At 50.0% G+C, this 16,404-nt stretch overlaps 1 protein-coding gene and 1 long non-coding RNA gene across 3 annotated transcripts; both read left to right on the forward strand.

The window, feature by feature from the left end:
• The first annotated feature begins 4,480 nt into the window (after positions 1–4,480).
• Positions 4,481–6,149, forward strand: LOC108392087 (uncharacterized). The gene is made up of 4 exons (XR_012126693.1): positions 4,481–4,913; positions 5,032–5,062; positions 5,272–5,351; positions 5,534–6,149. It is a non-coding gene; the product is annotated as an uncharacterized lncRNA (long non-coding RNA).
• Positions 6,150–7,082: 933 nt separating this feature from the next.
• Positions 7,083–15,722, forward strand: GPR4 (G protein-coupled receptor 4). Of its 2 annotated transcripts, none has more exons than XM_017652082.3 (2): positions 7,083–7,194; positions 13,464–15,722. In XM_017652082.3, exon 2 carries the CDS (start codon positions 14,227–14,229, stop codon positions 15,370–15,372), a length of 1,146 nt encoding a protein of 381 aa, XP_017507571.1. In that variant the 5' UTR covers positions 7,083–7,194; positions 13,464–14,226; the 3' UTR covers positions 15,373–15,722. The 2 variants fall into 2 exon arrangements, with proteins under 2 accessions (XP_017507571.1, XP_073081907.1); XM_073225806.1 differs by lacking the exon at positions 7,083–7,194 and adding an exon at positions 11,611–11,878.
• Positions 15,723–16,404: the final 682 nt, after the last annotated feature.

The raw sequence follows: 16,404 nt of genomic DNA on the forward strand, positions 1-16,404 counted from the left end.
TAATGCTGCTATAAACATTCATGTACATGAATGTTTTCATTTCTCGTGAGTATATACTAGGAGTGGAATTGCTGAACCATATGTTAATTCTACGTTTAACTTTCCGAGGAACTTGCATGTATATCTGTGTTTAAGTGTAGTTGATTTGTGTGGTTTTATTTAAACATTTTGAAATAATTATAAATGCAGATGAAGTTGCCGAAGTGGTACAGAGAGGTCCCTGGTATCCTTCATCGAATTTCTCCCAGTGGTAACACCTTCTATAACTGCAGTACATATCCAAACTAGGAGACTGACACTGGTAAATCTACAGACCGTATTCTGATTTCATCAGTTTTACATGCACTTGTGTGTGTGTAGTTCAATGCAATTTTATCAGGTCGATTTTTTTTTTTTAAGGGACAAGAGGCTATGAGAGGTTAGAAACTCCAGTAGAGATTAGAAACTCCCTTTTGTTTTCAAAATATTTCCAAAGCATTCCTATTCTTTGCTGTCTGTCTTCATCTAGTTGCCAAGCCCTAGTAAGTGCAATAAGTTCTGCTATCGGGACAGAACTAATAGGATGTGTGTGTGTGTATGTGTGTGTGTGTGTGTGTGTGCGCGTGTGTGTATAGAAACAGATGTTTAGTATAAAGAATCAGCTTACACTTACCGAGAGTGACAAGTCCTGAGATCTGCAAGGTGAGCTGGCAAGCTGGAGACCAAGAGATCTAATGGTATAATTCTAGTTTGAAGGCTGGCAGACTTGGGACCCAGGAAGATCCAATGTTTCAGTTCAAGTCCAAAGGCAGGGAAAAACCAATGACCCAGTTTGAGGGCCGCCAGGCAGAAGGATTTCTCTCTTCGGGGAAGTTCAGCCCTTTTGTCCGCCTCACGTCTTCAACTGATTGGATAAGGCCCACCCATGCTGAGGAGAGCAATATAGAACCTCCTGATTTAAATATTAATCTCATCCAAAAACACCCTCACAGGAACACTCAGAATAATGCTAATCAAATATCTGGGCAGCTCATGGCCCAGTCAAGTTGACATAAAATTAACCAACACAGGTATGATCCATCAGTGAAGGGATAATCCGTCAGGGTTCTCAGCGAGAGTCTCTAATAAATCTGAGCAAGGTGAATAAAGTTACCCAATTGAGGTAAACAGCAAGGTTCCTTTCTCAGTGGGGCCAGAGGAGTGGCAGGATTCAGGGTGTGACAGCAATGAATAAAAATAGGGGGAGAGTGTAACAGAATCTCAAAGGAGGTTGACTGGCAGGCTGAAAGCATTGTTTGTAGTCAGTAGCAATGTCTGTACTGCGTGAGGAATCGTGAGGTCAAGCAGGGCATCTAGAACTAGCTCAGCAGAAGCATCAAGTTTTGCAGCCCCAGCTATTGCCTTAGGACGAAGAGGATAAGACTTTGTTCCTGTTAGTGACTGTTTATTGCCTGGTATGAGGCTATTTCAATATTTTAACAATGGATACAGGCCTAGCAGTATGAATCAGCTGAGTATCAACTGTGAATGTACAAAGTTGGGGGTGGAAACTGAGTTGTTCTGATTTCCTCATCTTTTACAGCCAAGATAATTTATAGTGATTCTATCTAATTACCTTTTTTTTTTTAATGTTTGAGGTGCTCAGAGTTTTATTCTTTTCCCTCCACCTCCTTCTCCTTTTTTCCTACTCTATCATTCAGTAGTTCTCAGACTTGAAGGAGCAGTAAAATCACCTGCAGGGCTTGTTATAATGAAAATGTAGCCTCATCCTAATTTAATGAGTCTGTGGTGGGACCCAAGTATTTACATTTCCAAAGAGTTCCCAGATAATACTGAGGTTGTGAGGGCTTCACTTTGAGAACTACTGCTCTACTAGTAACATTATAAGGTATCAAACCGAATTTTTCTGGACAAGACAATCCATAAGAATTATGTAGAACATTACACACTTGAGCTTCCTTTCCTCGTCTCAGCTGAGCAGATGATCTCTTGGGATGAAAAGCTCAGTGCCTTGCAATTTCACAATGACAGTTTATCAAGCCCATCCCTTCCTAAAAGAGGGAACAATTATAGGAGAAAACTGCTAAGCCCTCTTTGGCCAGTAAGCAGGAACGTCCATGTGTCTTCAGGAGCAGCTCCCTAAAATCTAACTCTTCAAACATCAATATCGTTCAGAAATGACAGCCCCCAGAGCCGAATATGAAATTCTAGCAAGAGGAGGGTGTTCAATCTTGTCGAAGAGTTCCATCCCCTTCCTCTTTCTGGCCAAGGATCTTAATTAATATGACTGGAAGTTGGTCATTCACTCATTAGTTGCCCATGAGGGCAAGGATTTTGGCTTTTTAAGATTGTATCCCCAGTGCCTAGCATGGTGTCTGACGTGCTGTAAATGCTTGACAGATATATGTATATGGATGAATGAATGAATGAATTGATTCAATATATGTAAGGAATATTTCACTCTAAGTGAAGGCCTGGGCTCCTCAGTGCTGGGGCACAATGGTGAGACTGCCCCAGCCCCGCCCTCCAGGGAGTTGCAGTCCAGTGGGGGAGGCAGACTCATCCTCAGACAGGGACGACCCTGGCTGGGCAGAGGAAGACCGAGGATGAGGAAGGAACAAACTAAGTAAAGGAGGGGAGTGTTACAAGTGAAAACTCTGACAGTTTTCTTCTCCCTCCTTCCTCCTCTTCCCCCAATACACTGACAAAGTGCCCTCTGGGCTCCAATATCCCTCATGTGTCTGTGTTGGTGACAGATCTGTCACCCCCTCACTGACTGCCTGCCCTTAGAGGGAAGGGCCAGGGCTGTTGTGGTCACTGCCATGTCCCCAGCACTGCCTAGCACAGGGACTCAGGGAGTGCCTAGAATAATAGAGTGCTGTGTATGTGTTTATGTGTGTGAAGTAGTTGAAAATGTGTTATAGGAAGGGGATCGAAGTTCAAACTCCTCAACCCCCAGTTACCCACCCGTAGGAGTGACATAACAGCAGTTAAAACGCTGGAGTCCAATTGCGGGATTCCTGCATTTCCACTTCCTTGTCTGTGCCTCAGTGTGCTCATCTGTGAAATGGTACCTCTGATGCCAGGGTTCAGAAATGACAGCCCCCAGAGCCGAATATGAAATTCTAGCAAGAGGAGGGTGTTCAATCTTGTCGAAGAGTTCCATCCCCTTCCTCTTTCTGGCCAAGGATCTTAATTAATATGACCGGAAGTTGGTCATTCACTGATTAGTTGCCCATGAGGGCAAGGATTTTGGCTTTTTAAGATTGCAGAGTCGAAGAATGAACTTAGCAAACACCCAAGGTAGGAGAGCCAGGGAGACTTTCATTGAGAGATGCAGTGAGAGGACAGACAGCGCTCCTGGCTCATGCCAGGAGGGGACAAGAGAGCCCGTAGTGGTGTGTTGTCTAGAGGTTTTATAGGCAGTTGAGGGTTTTGGGGAAACGGATAAAGGCTTAGCGGTGTGGACTTGTTAAGTGGTCCCTGAATATTTAGAATGAATTTAACATAAGGAATTTCCTGCTTTGATTTCTCCCTGGGATACTGGGATCTTGATCAGGGAGCACGTCAAACAAGGCCGGCTGCCCAGCCCCCAAGGTGGGCTGAGTTATTGTCTGTTTGCTAAGGAGTAAGTTAAGAATCTTACTTCTTAAGCTCCCTGGGTGTTAAAATGCAGTCTTATCTTTAAGGTGGAATCCTTCCTGCTTTTACTATATTGTTTACAGCTGGGTCTGCATGCTAAATTAGTTGCCCAGTTTGCAAATCACCTCATCAGATCTGAAGGAGGAAAGACAGCACATAGGCCTGGGCCTTTAGCATGCTAAGGTGAATCTTGCACATGATTACAAATGATTAGCATAATAAAAACATGTGCTACTCTTCTTTATCTGGGGAATATTAACTGATCTCACTGAAAAATGACTTTAGAACTTAATGCTTCACACAGCGTTTTAGTAGGGAGATTTCCTTGCATGCAGTTACATTGCTCTGACTGTAAATATCTTGCCTTGCTTTTCCCAGAGGCCCTCGTCCTATTCTGTCTAAGCTCATGGTCCCTGTCTCACCTCCACATTGGGTTATTTTGAGCCTTAAAGGAAGTGTTGACATAAAGTGTTTAGAATGGTGTCTGGAATGTAGTAAGTGGTCCTTAAATGCTAACTGTGCTTATTTTTCAGTCATTTCTGATCCCTCACTTTTTAAGCCAGTGTCCTGTCCTGTCCCCATCTCTGATCTCCAGCCATTTGAATCACTAGTATTTGACCTTCCCTGTGACAGTTCCTGCCTCTGAGACTCTGCACATACTTTTCCCTCCCTGCTGGAACACCCTTTCTAAACCTGTCCACTTGGAGAACTACTATTCAGCCAGCACTGCCCAGAAATCATATCAACCCTCCAGACTCCCAGCTTTCAGAGGCCAGTGTTCTGCTGCTCATGGATCCAAGTCTCCGCTTCTGTCCCCCACCTTAAAACCCTTCCCCACTAGGCAAGTTCTTGAGAAGTGACCGCCGCTATTGAAGCAGCCCTTTCGTTGAGTCTCTTGGTGCACTATCGCCCCCTTGTGCCCAGCCTTAGACCTGCATGGGAAATGTGCCTAGAAAGTTCTATGGAAATAGCGCTGGTGATTCTCCACTTGCCCCTCAGGGTCACTCTCAGCCTTTCCTCCTGCTCTGGATCCTGAGAGAGTGCCCTGTGTGGGCTCCATCCACGAGGGTCCCTTGCCTCCGCCTTCTGGTTGGGTTCTGCCAGTCAGAGACACTGACGTGAAATCCAAGGGTAGGACAGACATGAGAGTATTTATTTTGCAGCTCCTCCCTGCAGCCCCGCTGTCCGGACCGGAGCTGTGTTCGTCTACCTAGAGTTACAGCACTACAGGCTCCTCCCCAAATTCTAACTTTCTGCTTTGAGGGTGGTGACGGCTTGGCTTTCTCACTGAGGTTGGTTCCCCGATGCCTCCCCATACTTTGTGGGTTCCTTCCCCCTGCCCACCCCTCTAAAATGTCCCTGGATAAATGCTCACACTTAAACTCTGAATGGCTACCTGTTTCCTGCCAGGACCCTGACTGAATCACAGCAAAAACTTAAGGTGAGTCTGGGAGAGAAGAGGATTTCTCCTCAGGGGAAGCCTGGAATGGCCAAGGGGCTGACAGGGCTGACAAGGGAGGGCTCCGTGGGGTTGTCTTGAAGTTAATAGGATGTCTGCAGGGTCATTCGTGTGGAAGGAAAAAGTTGATTCCTGTGGACATCGCAGGACTCTTGGATCCTTAGTTAACTCTCAATTTCTGTTTCCCTCAGGAGCCCTGAGCCAGCAGAGGGAAGAGCAAGAGGGACTCCATTTTAAGTTAACTTCCATCTTGGGGCTTAAAGGTTAAAAGGTAAAGCTCTCAAAATGTCTTTTAAGGAGAATGTGGGGTAAGCCATAAACCACCCATACAGTCAACGATCAAGAACATACACTCACTCCCAAGAATTAGTGGCCAGTCCCTGTTTTTGCAACAATAATTACCTCAAGGGAGGAAGAATTTGTAAAAAAAATTTTTGCTGGTTCATACTATAGCGACATCAAAGAAGGAAGCTTTGACCGTATGGTGGGAAAGCCAGTGAGTCCATGTCTCCTGACCACGAAGTGGCGCCACGAGAAGCTGAATAATGGAGATACCATTATAAAATAATTCATCAATCTCCCTTCTCCCAAACCCCTCACCCTCTGAACCTGCCTTTATAAACCCCACGCTCAACCTCTTAAAGAGCAACATTCCGCTTTTCTGTCGGTATGTTGCTATCTCTAATAAACTCCACCTGCTTTCTTTCTCTCGCGTTCAGTGTTTAGTTCTCTAACGTTGAAATTAAAGAACCTGGTCTTTGGGGGTCCGGTAACAAGAGGAAGGGGTTAATATGGTTCAGAGAGTTGAAGTCACTTGTCCAAGGCCTCACAGTGAATGATTACAACAATAGCTACCCTAAAACGAACAAACAAAAACCGTTATTACTTCATTTATATAAAGTTCTAGACAGGCAACACTAATCTCTGGTGAAAAAGAAAGCACAGAGTTGCCTCTGGGGTGAAGTGAAGTGTGAACATAGTTCTCCAGCGATGGAAAGGTTCTGCTCGATCTGAGTGCTTAGTCACAGGGGTGTATCTGTTTGTCACAACGCATTGTATTGTCTCCTTAAGATCCGGGCATTTTTATTAAAAAAATAAATAAAGATTCGGCAAACCTAATAGCTGTCATTTTTGAGTGCTATACGCCAGGTCTGTCTGAAGTCCCTTGACCAAGAATGAAGTTCCATGGCCAGTTTATGAAGGACATGATGATAATAATAAAAATTGACAAAGGGTTTTGAATGTATTGAACTTTCATGTATTCACTCCCTGAAAACAATGTCTATGGCGCACCTCTCATGTGCCTAGCGGTCTTCTAGGCGACAGACATACAACAGTAAATAAACCATATGCAAAAATAACTGTCTTCCTAACTGGGGGAACTGGGGGCAGGTAATTAGGAAAAAATTAGTGAAAAAATAGAATGTTAGGTCGCAACAAGTTCTATGAGGAAAGGTAAATAAAGCAGGAAGGCCTGGAGGCACTGGTGAGAGGGTGGCACTGGGAAATGACATCCCCTTGACAAAGGAACTGTGAGTGACCATATTGATAGAAAAGGAAACTGAGACAAAGAAAGGTCATTAGCCTAAAGGTCTGGCCAAGAGGCAGGGCTGGAACCGCAGGAGCCTGAGCTCCTTCCAGGGGTCTCCCTGCCCCTGGGAGTGGGGACTTTACAGACCCCCTTTTCCCATCCCTTAGGGAGAGGCATATGCAAGCTAGGGTCTTGGTCCTGTGGTCTCTGGTCTTCAGGGGAGGAAATGGTTCAACTCAAGGAGGGTCAATCAGCTTGCAGGTGCGGGGTTGGAGGGAGAATAAGCAAAGGGGTTAACAAGATGGGGTCCTCCAGGCTGGGACTTTGAAAGGTTGGGGTGTTCCAGCAGCTGGTGAAATTTCCCCGGGGCTAGAAACCTCTAGTGGGGTGAAGGCTTTCAGGGGTTAAGGGGAGCGACCCAGGAGGGGTTAATGGGGGCGGGCCCGGCCGGGGCGGGGCTTCGGCTGGCGGCTGGGATCGGGGGCCGGGAGGAGTCGCCGCCGGGTCCCTGCGCCGCCGTCGAGCGCAGACCCGGGGGAAGCGGAGAGAGGCGCCGCCCGCCCCGTCCAGCCGCCGCGCGCAGGTAGGCGCCCGTCCCTCCCCTGCCCGCGCTGTCCCTCCGCGCGCCCCTGGGGCCCTGCGTCCCCACGTCGGCTGCCTCAGTCTCCCCCGCCGTCTCCGTCCCCGCTGTCTCCGGGAGGCTCTCCCTGGGTCGCCGCGGCTGACTGTCTTGATCTGTCTCCATCTCTCCGCCGGTCTCTGAGGTCTCTGTGTCTGTGATCTCTCTCTTCCTCTGGGTGTGTCGCACCTACCTCTCTGGATGTCTCTGTATCTCTCTCTGTATCTCTGCCTCTCCATCTATCCCTGTCTCTCTTTCTTTTGTAGCGCTTGTCTGTCTCTGTTTGCCTCTCTCAGTCTCTTGACGAACTCTCAGTCCCCGTGGGTCTCTCTGCCCCCAGCTCCGCTCTCCCTGTCTCCGTGCATCTCTCTGCCCTTTCCCTTCGTCTCTCTCCGTATTTCTCTGCCTCTGCCTCTCTCTATCTTAGACCCCGTTCTGGCTCTTTCACCTCGTCGTTGTCATCTCAGTCCAAATCCTTACGCATCCCAGAGCTTTCCCCTGGGCTGAGGACGGCCGGGGAGTAGGGTAGGGGGCAGTAAGGTTACCACCTGGGGCAGGTGGACTCAGTGACACAGCGCCCCCTTCACGGAGTGCCCCACTTGCTCTTGAGGTCGCACCCACTCCACCCTCCAATTTCAGGAATTCCTGGCTGGGGGGTGGACTTCCTCCCCCACTTCCTCCCTTCCAGGATTTGGCTGGGTCACCATTAACTCCTTCCTGCCTTGCCTCACCGCCCCCCCTTCCTTGAACTGGACTCCCCCACCCCGAAAGCCAAAGAGAGCTCTGGAATTTCTGTGAGGCAGTTGGTTGTGGCTGTGTGTTGTGTATTCAGGTGGGATGTGCACTGAGGGGTTCACTTGCTGGCACAGGAGATGTTGGGGGCCACACTCCTCAACGCCCCCTCCAGGACCCACCACCAGCCCCACTCCTCCAGAACCCACCAAGAGGGGTCCCCCCAGCTCTGAACCCGACTTCAGGTTTGGGGTGAGGATGGGGAGGTTTCCTTTCTTGGGGGGTTTCCATAGGAGAAGGTGAGAAAGTCTGAGGGGGACCCGAACGTTGGGCATCATAGAATCCAGAATCCTTGAATGTGAAATCTTTGAATGGAAAGACGCAGGATGTGCGAATGATCAGAGGGAAGACAGAGACTGCACCAACCTTCAAATCAAAGGTCCTCAGGGTACTTGAATCCTTGAATCCCAAAAGATTAGTGGTGGAATCTTAGCAGTTTTCAGCTTTGAAGCAGAGAGCTCAGAACGGCTTGCGGTGCCATCTAGGCCTAGCAGCCATTTTACAGATAGGGAAACTGAGGCTCAGGAGTATAAGTCCCCATAATCAGGTGGTGCCAGGCTAGGGTTTGAGACTCCAATTCAATGGAAGCCTAAATTCAGAGATAATGGCTTCTTTTGCTAAATCGGATTAATGGGAAAGGAGGTCTTCACAGCGAGGAGGGAAGAATGGCGGGGTGAGTATGAATGGCTGAAATCCAGAGAGAGCATTTTAGAAACCAGAAAGAGAAATATTTCTAAGACCCTGGTGGTGGGGAGGGAGAGGGGACAAGAGTTGGTTTGGGTGGAAGGGGTGGAGTTTCAGGGAAGGAGGGAGGAGAGGAAGGGAGATGGGGTGTGGGATGGATAGGGATTAACTCCGGCCTGCCTCTGTCTCCTGACCCTTGCCATGAAGCCCACTGCTCCCCTGGGACAGGGCCTATAATTTGGTTTGTGTCTAGACAAATAATAACTCATTTGGTGTGAGTGAGCCGGGAGGGATGAGGCAAGGCCCGCTGGGCAAGGAGTAGGGAGACAGCCTAGGCTCTGAGTATCCCCCCAGGCAGTGAGAATTTCAGGGCTAGGTGGAGGTGAAGACCAATTATCCCCGCTCCTGTGCATCTTTAGTATCTTAGAATTCTGCCCCATCTTAGAACTTCAGACTGTTGCAGTGTTAGAAGAACAGAATAGATAAGGGGAAAAAAGGAAGTGGGGTTCACTGAATATAGAGTATGTTCCCATTTCTGTAAAAAGGAAAAGGGAAATACGTATTCATGTTTGCTGGGCAAAGATAATAATCACTGAGAGTTTAATAATAGATTATGAAAGTCATAGAATGTTAAAAACATCATAGAGAGTTCTAACAATAGAACTTTAGAATTTTGGAATGTGAGACTCCTGGAATATTGGAAACTTAGAAAGGTAAGGGTATGGAAAGCTGCTATGAAAATCATAATAGAACAGAAGAAAGGAAAGCTCTAGAATGTTATAATAATAGAACAGTAAACCATGAACTGGACTAACAATAGATTCCGAGGATTTGAGAACATTGGAATCTAGAATGTCGGAGGGTAGAGTAAGAGGACCCTGGTGTCCCTTCTGGGTGGTGTGGGCATGGGGTGGGAGATGGAGACCCCATCATAGAAACAGGGAAACTGAGGGCCAGCCAGGTGGTCACGGTGGCCTGACTGCCCCCTGGTTTCCGCCTGCCGCCAGGGCACCAGGTGGGGAGCGAGGCACGGTGATCACATTTCATCCCCTAATGAGCAGACCGGAGCTGGCTGGTCCCTGGCGGTGGGGGGTGGGGGGGCTGCCGCAGACCAAGGGGTAAGATGGAGCCTGCTGAAGAGGGATGGTGGGAGAGGTGGCCTGGTGGCTTCTAGGAGGAGGCCGGTAAGTGAGCCGAGGGACGTGGGGGTTATGGGGAGCTGCATTACCTCTTCCTGTTGTCCTCTGAACATTCCCCTCAGTTCTTCAGCCTTGCTGGATTTAGGGGTGGCTGGTGGGGCCCAGGGACTTAATCTGGCTTGAGCAGCTGAGACAGAAAGTGGGGGCTGGGGTCTGACCAGTCTTTCCTGCCCCCCACTATTGCTCTACACTTGAGCTTATTATCTCTTCCCTGCCCCTCTGTGAGGTGAGTTGGTGGCTGTTGGACAGGGGGAGATTTTTGTGGTAGCTGTGAGATTTGGGGGTTGACGCCCTACAAAGCTGAGTAAGGGAGGCAACTTCAGTCTCTGCTGAAGAGGGTCTGGACCCCAGGGGGCCAGGCAAGGGAGTCTGTGACAGAGGGGCACAAAAGACACCAAGCCCCTTGCTTTTTCTGTGGTGAAAAAGTTCCTGTATCTTTCAGCAGATTCTCAAAGCTGGCTGAGAAGCCCAGAAAGACTTGAGAAAAATTAAAGTAGTGCAGGAAGGGAGGGAGGAGACATTCAGGGAAAGGGAAGCTCCTGAGCGGAGGACAACAGGAGACCTGCCCACTCCTGACATCGTGTGGCTTCAGGGCCTCGCTGTTCTGGACCTCAGTTTCCCCATCTGTCCCAGGAAGGGGTCAGAAAAAGCCTCACATCTCCAGTTGTCGCATATAAGCCTGTTGTACTGTGGAATTTTATGAGTCTGCTGATCAAATTGCGGCCTTCTGGGGGTTCAGGGGTGGGCAGATCTCAGGTGGGGGAGAAAGGGCGTTCTGAGCACACCCCCCAGTACCCAGCATCCCCAAGAAGCAGGTGATTTGAGGAGAGAAGGGACGGAGGAAGGGGTGAGTGCCTAACTGGTTCCCCCTCAAGGAAATTAGCAATGGGAAGTGTATTTCCTTTGGCTGCTCAAATGAAGCATCATTCCTGTGTACCCCTCCAGCCTCAGCTGAACCCAGAGGGTCTCCAGGGGGTGGGGCAAAGGAAGCTCCCTACTCTGAGTGCCTCTCCTCATTACAAACTGGTTTGTTTCTTGTCTCAGCTCTCCAGTGCCCATGGAATAATAATGGTTGTTCAAATACTGCACATTTTACAGATATCTGGTTCTACCAAAGATTTTCACATCTGTGATATGACTGGTATAAAGTTGTGCCACACCTTGATACAGCAAGGGAAACTGAGGCTCCTGAAAAACAAGTAATTCCTTCAGTGTTACAAGAGGAGGGGGAGACTGAGGGCAGAGAGAGGAGACGGAGGGTCAGAGAGAAGAGGAGACCGAGGGCAGAGGGAGGGGAGAGAGGTGTTTTGAGTGACTTGGTTTCTATTCGGAAGGAGGGACTGGGTTGCACTATTCCAGCCGGGAGCAAGCCCCCTCCGTCCCATCTCCACAGGATCCAGGAGCCTCTGTCTTTGTGTCTGGGGTTGGGGCAGCCCGCTCTGCCACTGAGGACCCGCAGGGGGTAGGACTTACTAAGCAGGACTCAGCCCTGACCTTTCAAAGTCAATTATGTAGCGGATAGATCCTGCCCTTTTCACTTTTTCCCTTCCCATCTCTTTTCCTGGGACCCTACAGGGACTTGTTTGAACCTGAAATGGAGGTGGGGGGGTTATGTGGGGGGTGGGGGGTGCCAGCTCAGGGGCAGAGGGAGACTGCATTGGGGGATGGGCTGGCCAGTGAGTGCTCTTTCAGTCCACAGTCATTCATTGAGCATCTACCATACGCTGGGTCTGTCCTGGGTGCCAGGGATACAGCAGTCAACACAAGCTACTACCCTCCTGGGACATCCATTCTAGATAGCCAGACAGGAACAGGATACAAGGTGATGTGAGGAGAGAGCCCTGGGGGCAGGTGGCCTGTCTGGGGAAGTGAAGGAGGTGAGAGCCCGTCCTAAGAAGATCTGAAGGAAGCCTAAAGGTTCTGAGGCTGAAAAAAAGGTCACTGGCCTTGAGCCTGCTGAGAGGAGAGAAAAGGTAAGCAAGCGGGGTGGGCATCGCCTTGTCACTTGGGGCAAGAAGCTTAGATTTTACCCCAAGTCCATTGGGAAGCCATTGGAGGATTTCAAGCAGCCAAGTAACAAGAGCTGACTTCCATTAAGAAAGACCTTTCTGGCTGCTCTGTGAGAAGTGAGTTGAAAGAAGCCAGAATGGCAGCCAGGAAACCAGTTGAGGAGGGTACTGCAGGGCTCAGAGCAGGCAGTGGCAGGAGTTTTACAGAGACATGCATGGATTCAGGCTTTATTGTGGAGGTACAGTCATGAGGACTTTCCTATAGAAAGATGCTGAGGCATCTGGGGGGTTCCCAAGGACTGGGTGGGAGGCTTTGAGCTCATACTTCCCTTCTGGGCGTTGGTTTCCTCATCTGTCAGATCACCTCATCCAGTCGTTTTCTAAGTGTGTCCTGGGGACTCTTCCAGCGTGGCCCTCTTCCCCAGTCTCATCAAGAGCACAGAGCAGTTTCCCCTTTTCACTGTATTAGATGGGGTTTCCAGTTAAGATCCTGTGGGTCTTTTTTTTTTTAAAGCTTTCACAGCCTAAAAAACTCAACCTGTTGCAAAGCCTTGGATGGAGTGGCTGCTCAAGATGCTGCTGATTCAGGAATTTGCTCCCTTTCTCTCTGGGGCTGCCAATGGTCGGAGACATGGTCCACCACTGTCCTTTGCCCAGTGACTGCGGGTCTTCCCAGGGTCAAGGCAGTGATAGGCCCAAGGTTCCTGTTTGGGAAAGCTGGCAGTGGATTGGGGGAGGCAATGAAGGGAGCAGACTGCTGGAAGACCCCTGGCTTCCCCTTGCTCCCTGACCTTGATCCAGTCCAGCAGCTCCTCCTTTCTCCCCCTCCCTGGCCTCTGCAGCTATGACTTCCAGCCCTCACTGTCAGCCCAGGGCCCCTTTCTGCCCAGTCATCCCTGTGTGGAATCAAGTACAGGCTGCAGAAAACGGATGAGAGGGGAGACTTCCCCCCCCGCTTCCTCATCAGGACCTTGGACAGGTCTCTGGACCGCTCTGTGCCTCAGTTTGTCAAATAGAAAGAATATCAGTCCTTTGTTCATAGGGTTCTTGGAAATTTAATGAATTAATGCCCACAGAGGTGCTTAGGACAGGGTCTTCTATGTAGAGGACTAAATAAGCTTTAGTTGTTCATATCCGTTGTCATCATTGTCAAGAATGGCATGTCCTGGGTTAGGAGTGGGAGGCTGTTCCTGGCCTTGGTTCTGTCATTGACTTGCTGTGCATCCTTTAGGGGAGTGACCCAGCCTCTCTGCACTCTATTTCCCTGTCTGTGAAATGATAGGGTTACCCCAGTCCAGTAATTCTTGATACAATAGTTGTGCCAGTTTTACATGGTTCCTGGAAGAAAGCTCTAAAATATGAATTGGGCCTTTAATTTAACATCTATTAGGGAAAAATATATCTGGAACCCTAAATTTGTGTTTTCAGAGATCTGTTGCTTAGAATGAGGCTGTCCACCCTCTATAGCCCACAGGAGTTACGATGGGGGGTGTTGGAAAAGAAGGGGGCGGTTCATGACTCCCCTCATTGAAGACCTCTCTCCCTACAGGCACTGCAAAGTCAGCTTTGATCTGTGAGGTGGGGTCTCCTCATCCCAACTGCTCAGCCACCACCAGGACCAAACTGGAGACTGTCCCCTCCAACCATGACCTGCCCCTGATCTAACCCTTACTCACCTCCTTCCTGTTGCTTAAAAAACCTTCCCACGTTCTCCAGACTCAGCCCTTCCTCTGTGTCCATCCTCCGTGGGACACCTCCTTTTCCGTAGTCTTCTCCTCATGGTACCTTCCTTCCTTCCTTATCTCTTATTGGGGTCCTAGGAAATGCCAGCACCCCACCCACCTTGTCTGCTCTTTTCAACACCCCCTAACTGTACTCTGTCAGATTGCAACTCTCTCCCATATATTTGGTGTGTCTTCTAGTACATTCAACTCCACTGTTACTTGGCCTGGCCACACTCCCTACAGCCTATACAAATATCTCCCTCTTACACTGTCCACCGACGCCCTCATCCCTTTATTAACACTCCCCTCAGCCAATTTTTGTTACCCCAATAATCCCTCACTTATGCTTTGACTGGATATATAAACAGCCGCTCGACAAAGCCCTTTATTAATCCTGCCATCCCCAAAACCTCCCTCCTGTCATAATTCATCCCTTCCTCCAACTTTCCCCTCTCAAGCTCCACCCTCCCCTGCCTAGCCTGGCCCACGATTCACGGTCAACCTCATCTCTTCTCTGTGGACTGTGTCCAACTATGTTCCCCTGAGCCTCTAAGGAGGGGCTGGGGGCCCGATGGCCTCCCGCCTCCCATGGCCCTACAGCCCCCGTGGGCCAGGGGAAGCTCCTCGAAAGCCCCAGGGCCGAGCATGGGCAACCGCACGTGGGAGGGCTGCCACGTGGACTCACGCGTGGACCACCTCTTCCCACCATCCCTCTACATCTTCGTCATTGGCATGGGGCTGCCCACCAACTGCCTGGCCCTGTGGGCCGCCTACCGCCAGGTGCGGCAACGCAACGAGCTGGGTGTGTACCTGATGAACCTGAGCATCGCTGACCTGCTGTACATCTGCACGCTGCCGCTGTGGGTCGACTACTTTCTGCACCACGACAACTGGATCCACGGCCCCGGCTCTTGCAAACTCTTCGGGTTTATCTTCTATACCAACATCTACATCAGCATCGCCTTCCTGTGCTGCATCTCAGTGGATCGCTACCTGGCTGTCGCCCACCCACTGCGGTTCGCCCGCCTGCGCCGCGTCAAGACGGCTGTGGCTGTGAGCTCTGTGGTCTGGGCCACGGAGCTGGGTGCCAACTCGGCACCCCTGTTCCATGACGAGCTCTTTCGTGACCGCTACAATCACACCTTCTGCTTCGAGAAGTTTCCCATGGAAGGCTGGGTGGCCTGGATGAACCTCTACCGGGTCTTCGTGGGCTTCCTCTTCCCGTGGGCCCTAATGCTGCTGTCCTACCGTGGCATCCTGCGGGCTGTGCGGGGCAGCGTGTCCACGGAGCGCCAGGAGAAGGCCAAGATCAAGCGGCTGGCTCTCAGCCTCATCGCCATTGTACTGGTCTGTTTCGCGCCCTACCACGTGCTCCTGCTCTCACGCAGCGCCGTCTACCTGGGCCGTCCGTGGGACTGTGGCTTTGAGGAACGTGTCTTCTCAGCATACCATAGTTCACTGGCCTTCACCAGCCTCAACTGTGTGGCGGACCCCATCCTCTACTGCCTTGTCAACGAGGGTGCCCGCAGCGATGTGGCCAAGGCCCTACACAACCTGCTCCGCTTCCTGGCCAGTGACAAGCCACAGGAGATGGCCAATGCCTCGCTCACCCTGGAGACCCCGCTCACTTCCAAGAGGAACAGCATGGCCAAGGCCATGGCAACTGGCTGGGTGGCAGCGTTGCCTTCCCAGGGGGACCAGGTGCAGCTAAAGATGCTGCCGCCAGCCCAGTGAACCTCTGCAAGCCCCATCCTGCACAGCCTTCCCTCCTGGTCTGGTGTATGTAAACTGTATGTAAATAAGGCTGTGTTAATATAAGAAAATAGGAAACCAGCAAGGTTGGTGTGTTACTGGTCAACCATTATCCTCCAACATAACCCCCTAGCGATTCAGCTGAACTGTGCCTAGCCTACTGACAAGAGGGTGACAAATGACAGCCTGACCCTACCCTCACACGGTCCCACTCCAATGGGAGAGGCAGACCTGTCCCTGGATAGTGATGACCCAGTCTGGGCAGGGTTCGAACAGGGAAGCTTACAGGGCATCTGACCCAGTCTGGGGGCCAGGGCTTCCTAGAGGAGGGGACAAGTAAATTAAGTCAAATATTTCACTTCCAGAGGTAAAGATTTAAAAAAAAGAAGATTATTTCCAACAAGGGCGTAAAATTCTGTGCCTCAAGGGGAAAGCAGAGGGGAAATTTACTGAGTATACAGCGAGCGTTTTGCCCTTGGGAAGCCCCGACTCATTTAGGAGAGTAAGAGCATACAGAGCAATTCTGCGTTGCTAGATAAACAGCATTCTCCAAGTTTGGATTGAGGAGGAAGGGAAAATGTCAGAACCAAGTGAAGGGCAATTGGGACAGACTAACCGGAGGAGCGGTGAGCAGGGCAGGCCTGGGAAGGGAGCTCTGAACAAGCCTGGGTATTTATTCATTCATTCAACAGAGATTTGTTTATACCTACTCTCTGCTGGGCCTTGTGCTGGCCAGGGCTGGGGTCCCATCGGTGACTAAGACAGCTCAGGCCTCACCCTCCCATGGCTCATGGTGAATAAATAAAAATAAATATAATGCTTCTTGAAATTGATAAGGGTAATGCAGGGAAAAAAGCTGATTGAAAGGACAGAGAGTGACATGGAGTCTGATCTAGATAAGGAGGTTTAGGGAGGGTTCACTGAGAAAGTGGCATTTGAACAAAGACCTGACGGAAGTCAGCCTTGCGGCTGTTGGGGGAAGAATACTGCAGGCAGAGGCGACAGCAAGTGCAA

This window comes from Manis javanica, chromosome 17 (genome assembly GCF_040802235.1).
Source record: "Manis javanica isolate MJ-LG chromosome 17, MJ_LKY, whole genome shotgun sequence".
NCBI classification, from domain to species: Eukaryota; Metazoa; Chordata; class Mammalia; order Pholidota; family Manidae; genus Manis; species Manis javanica.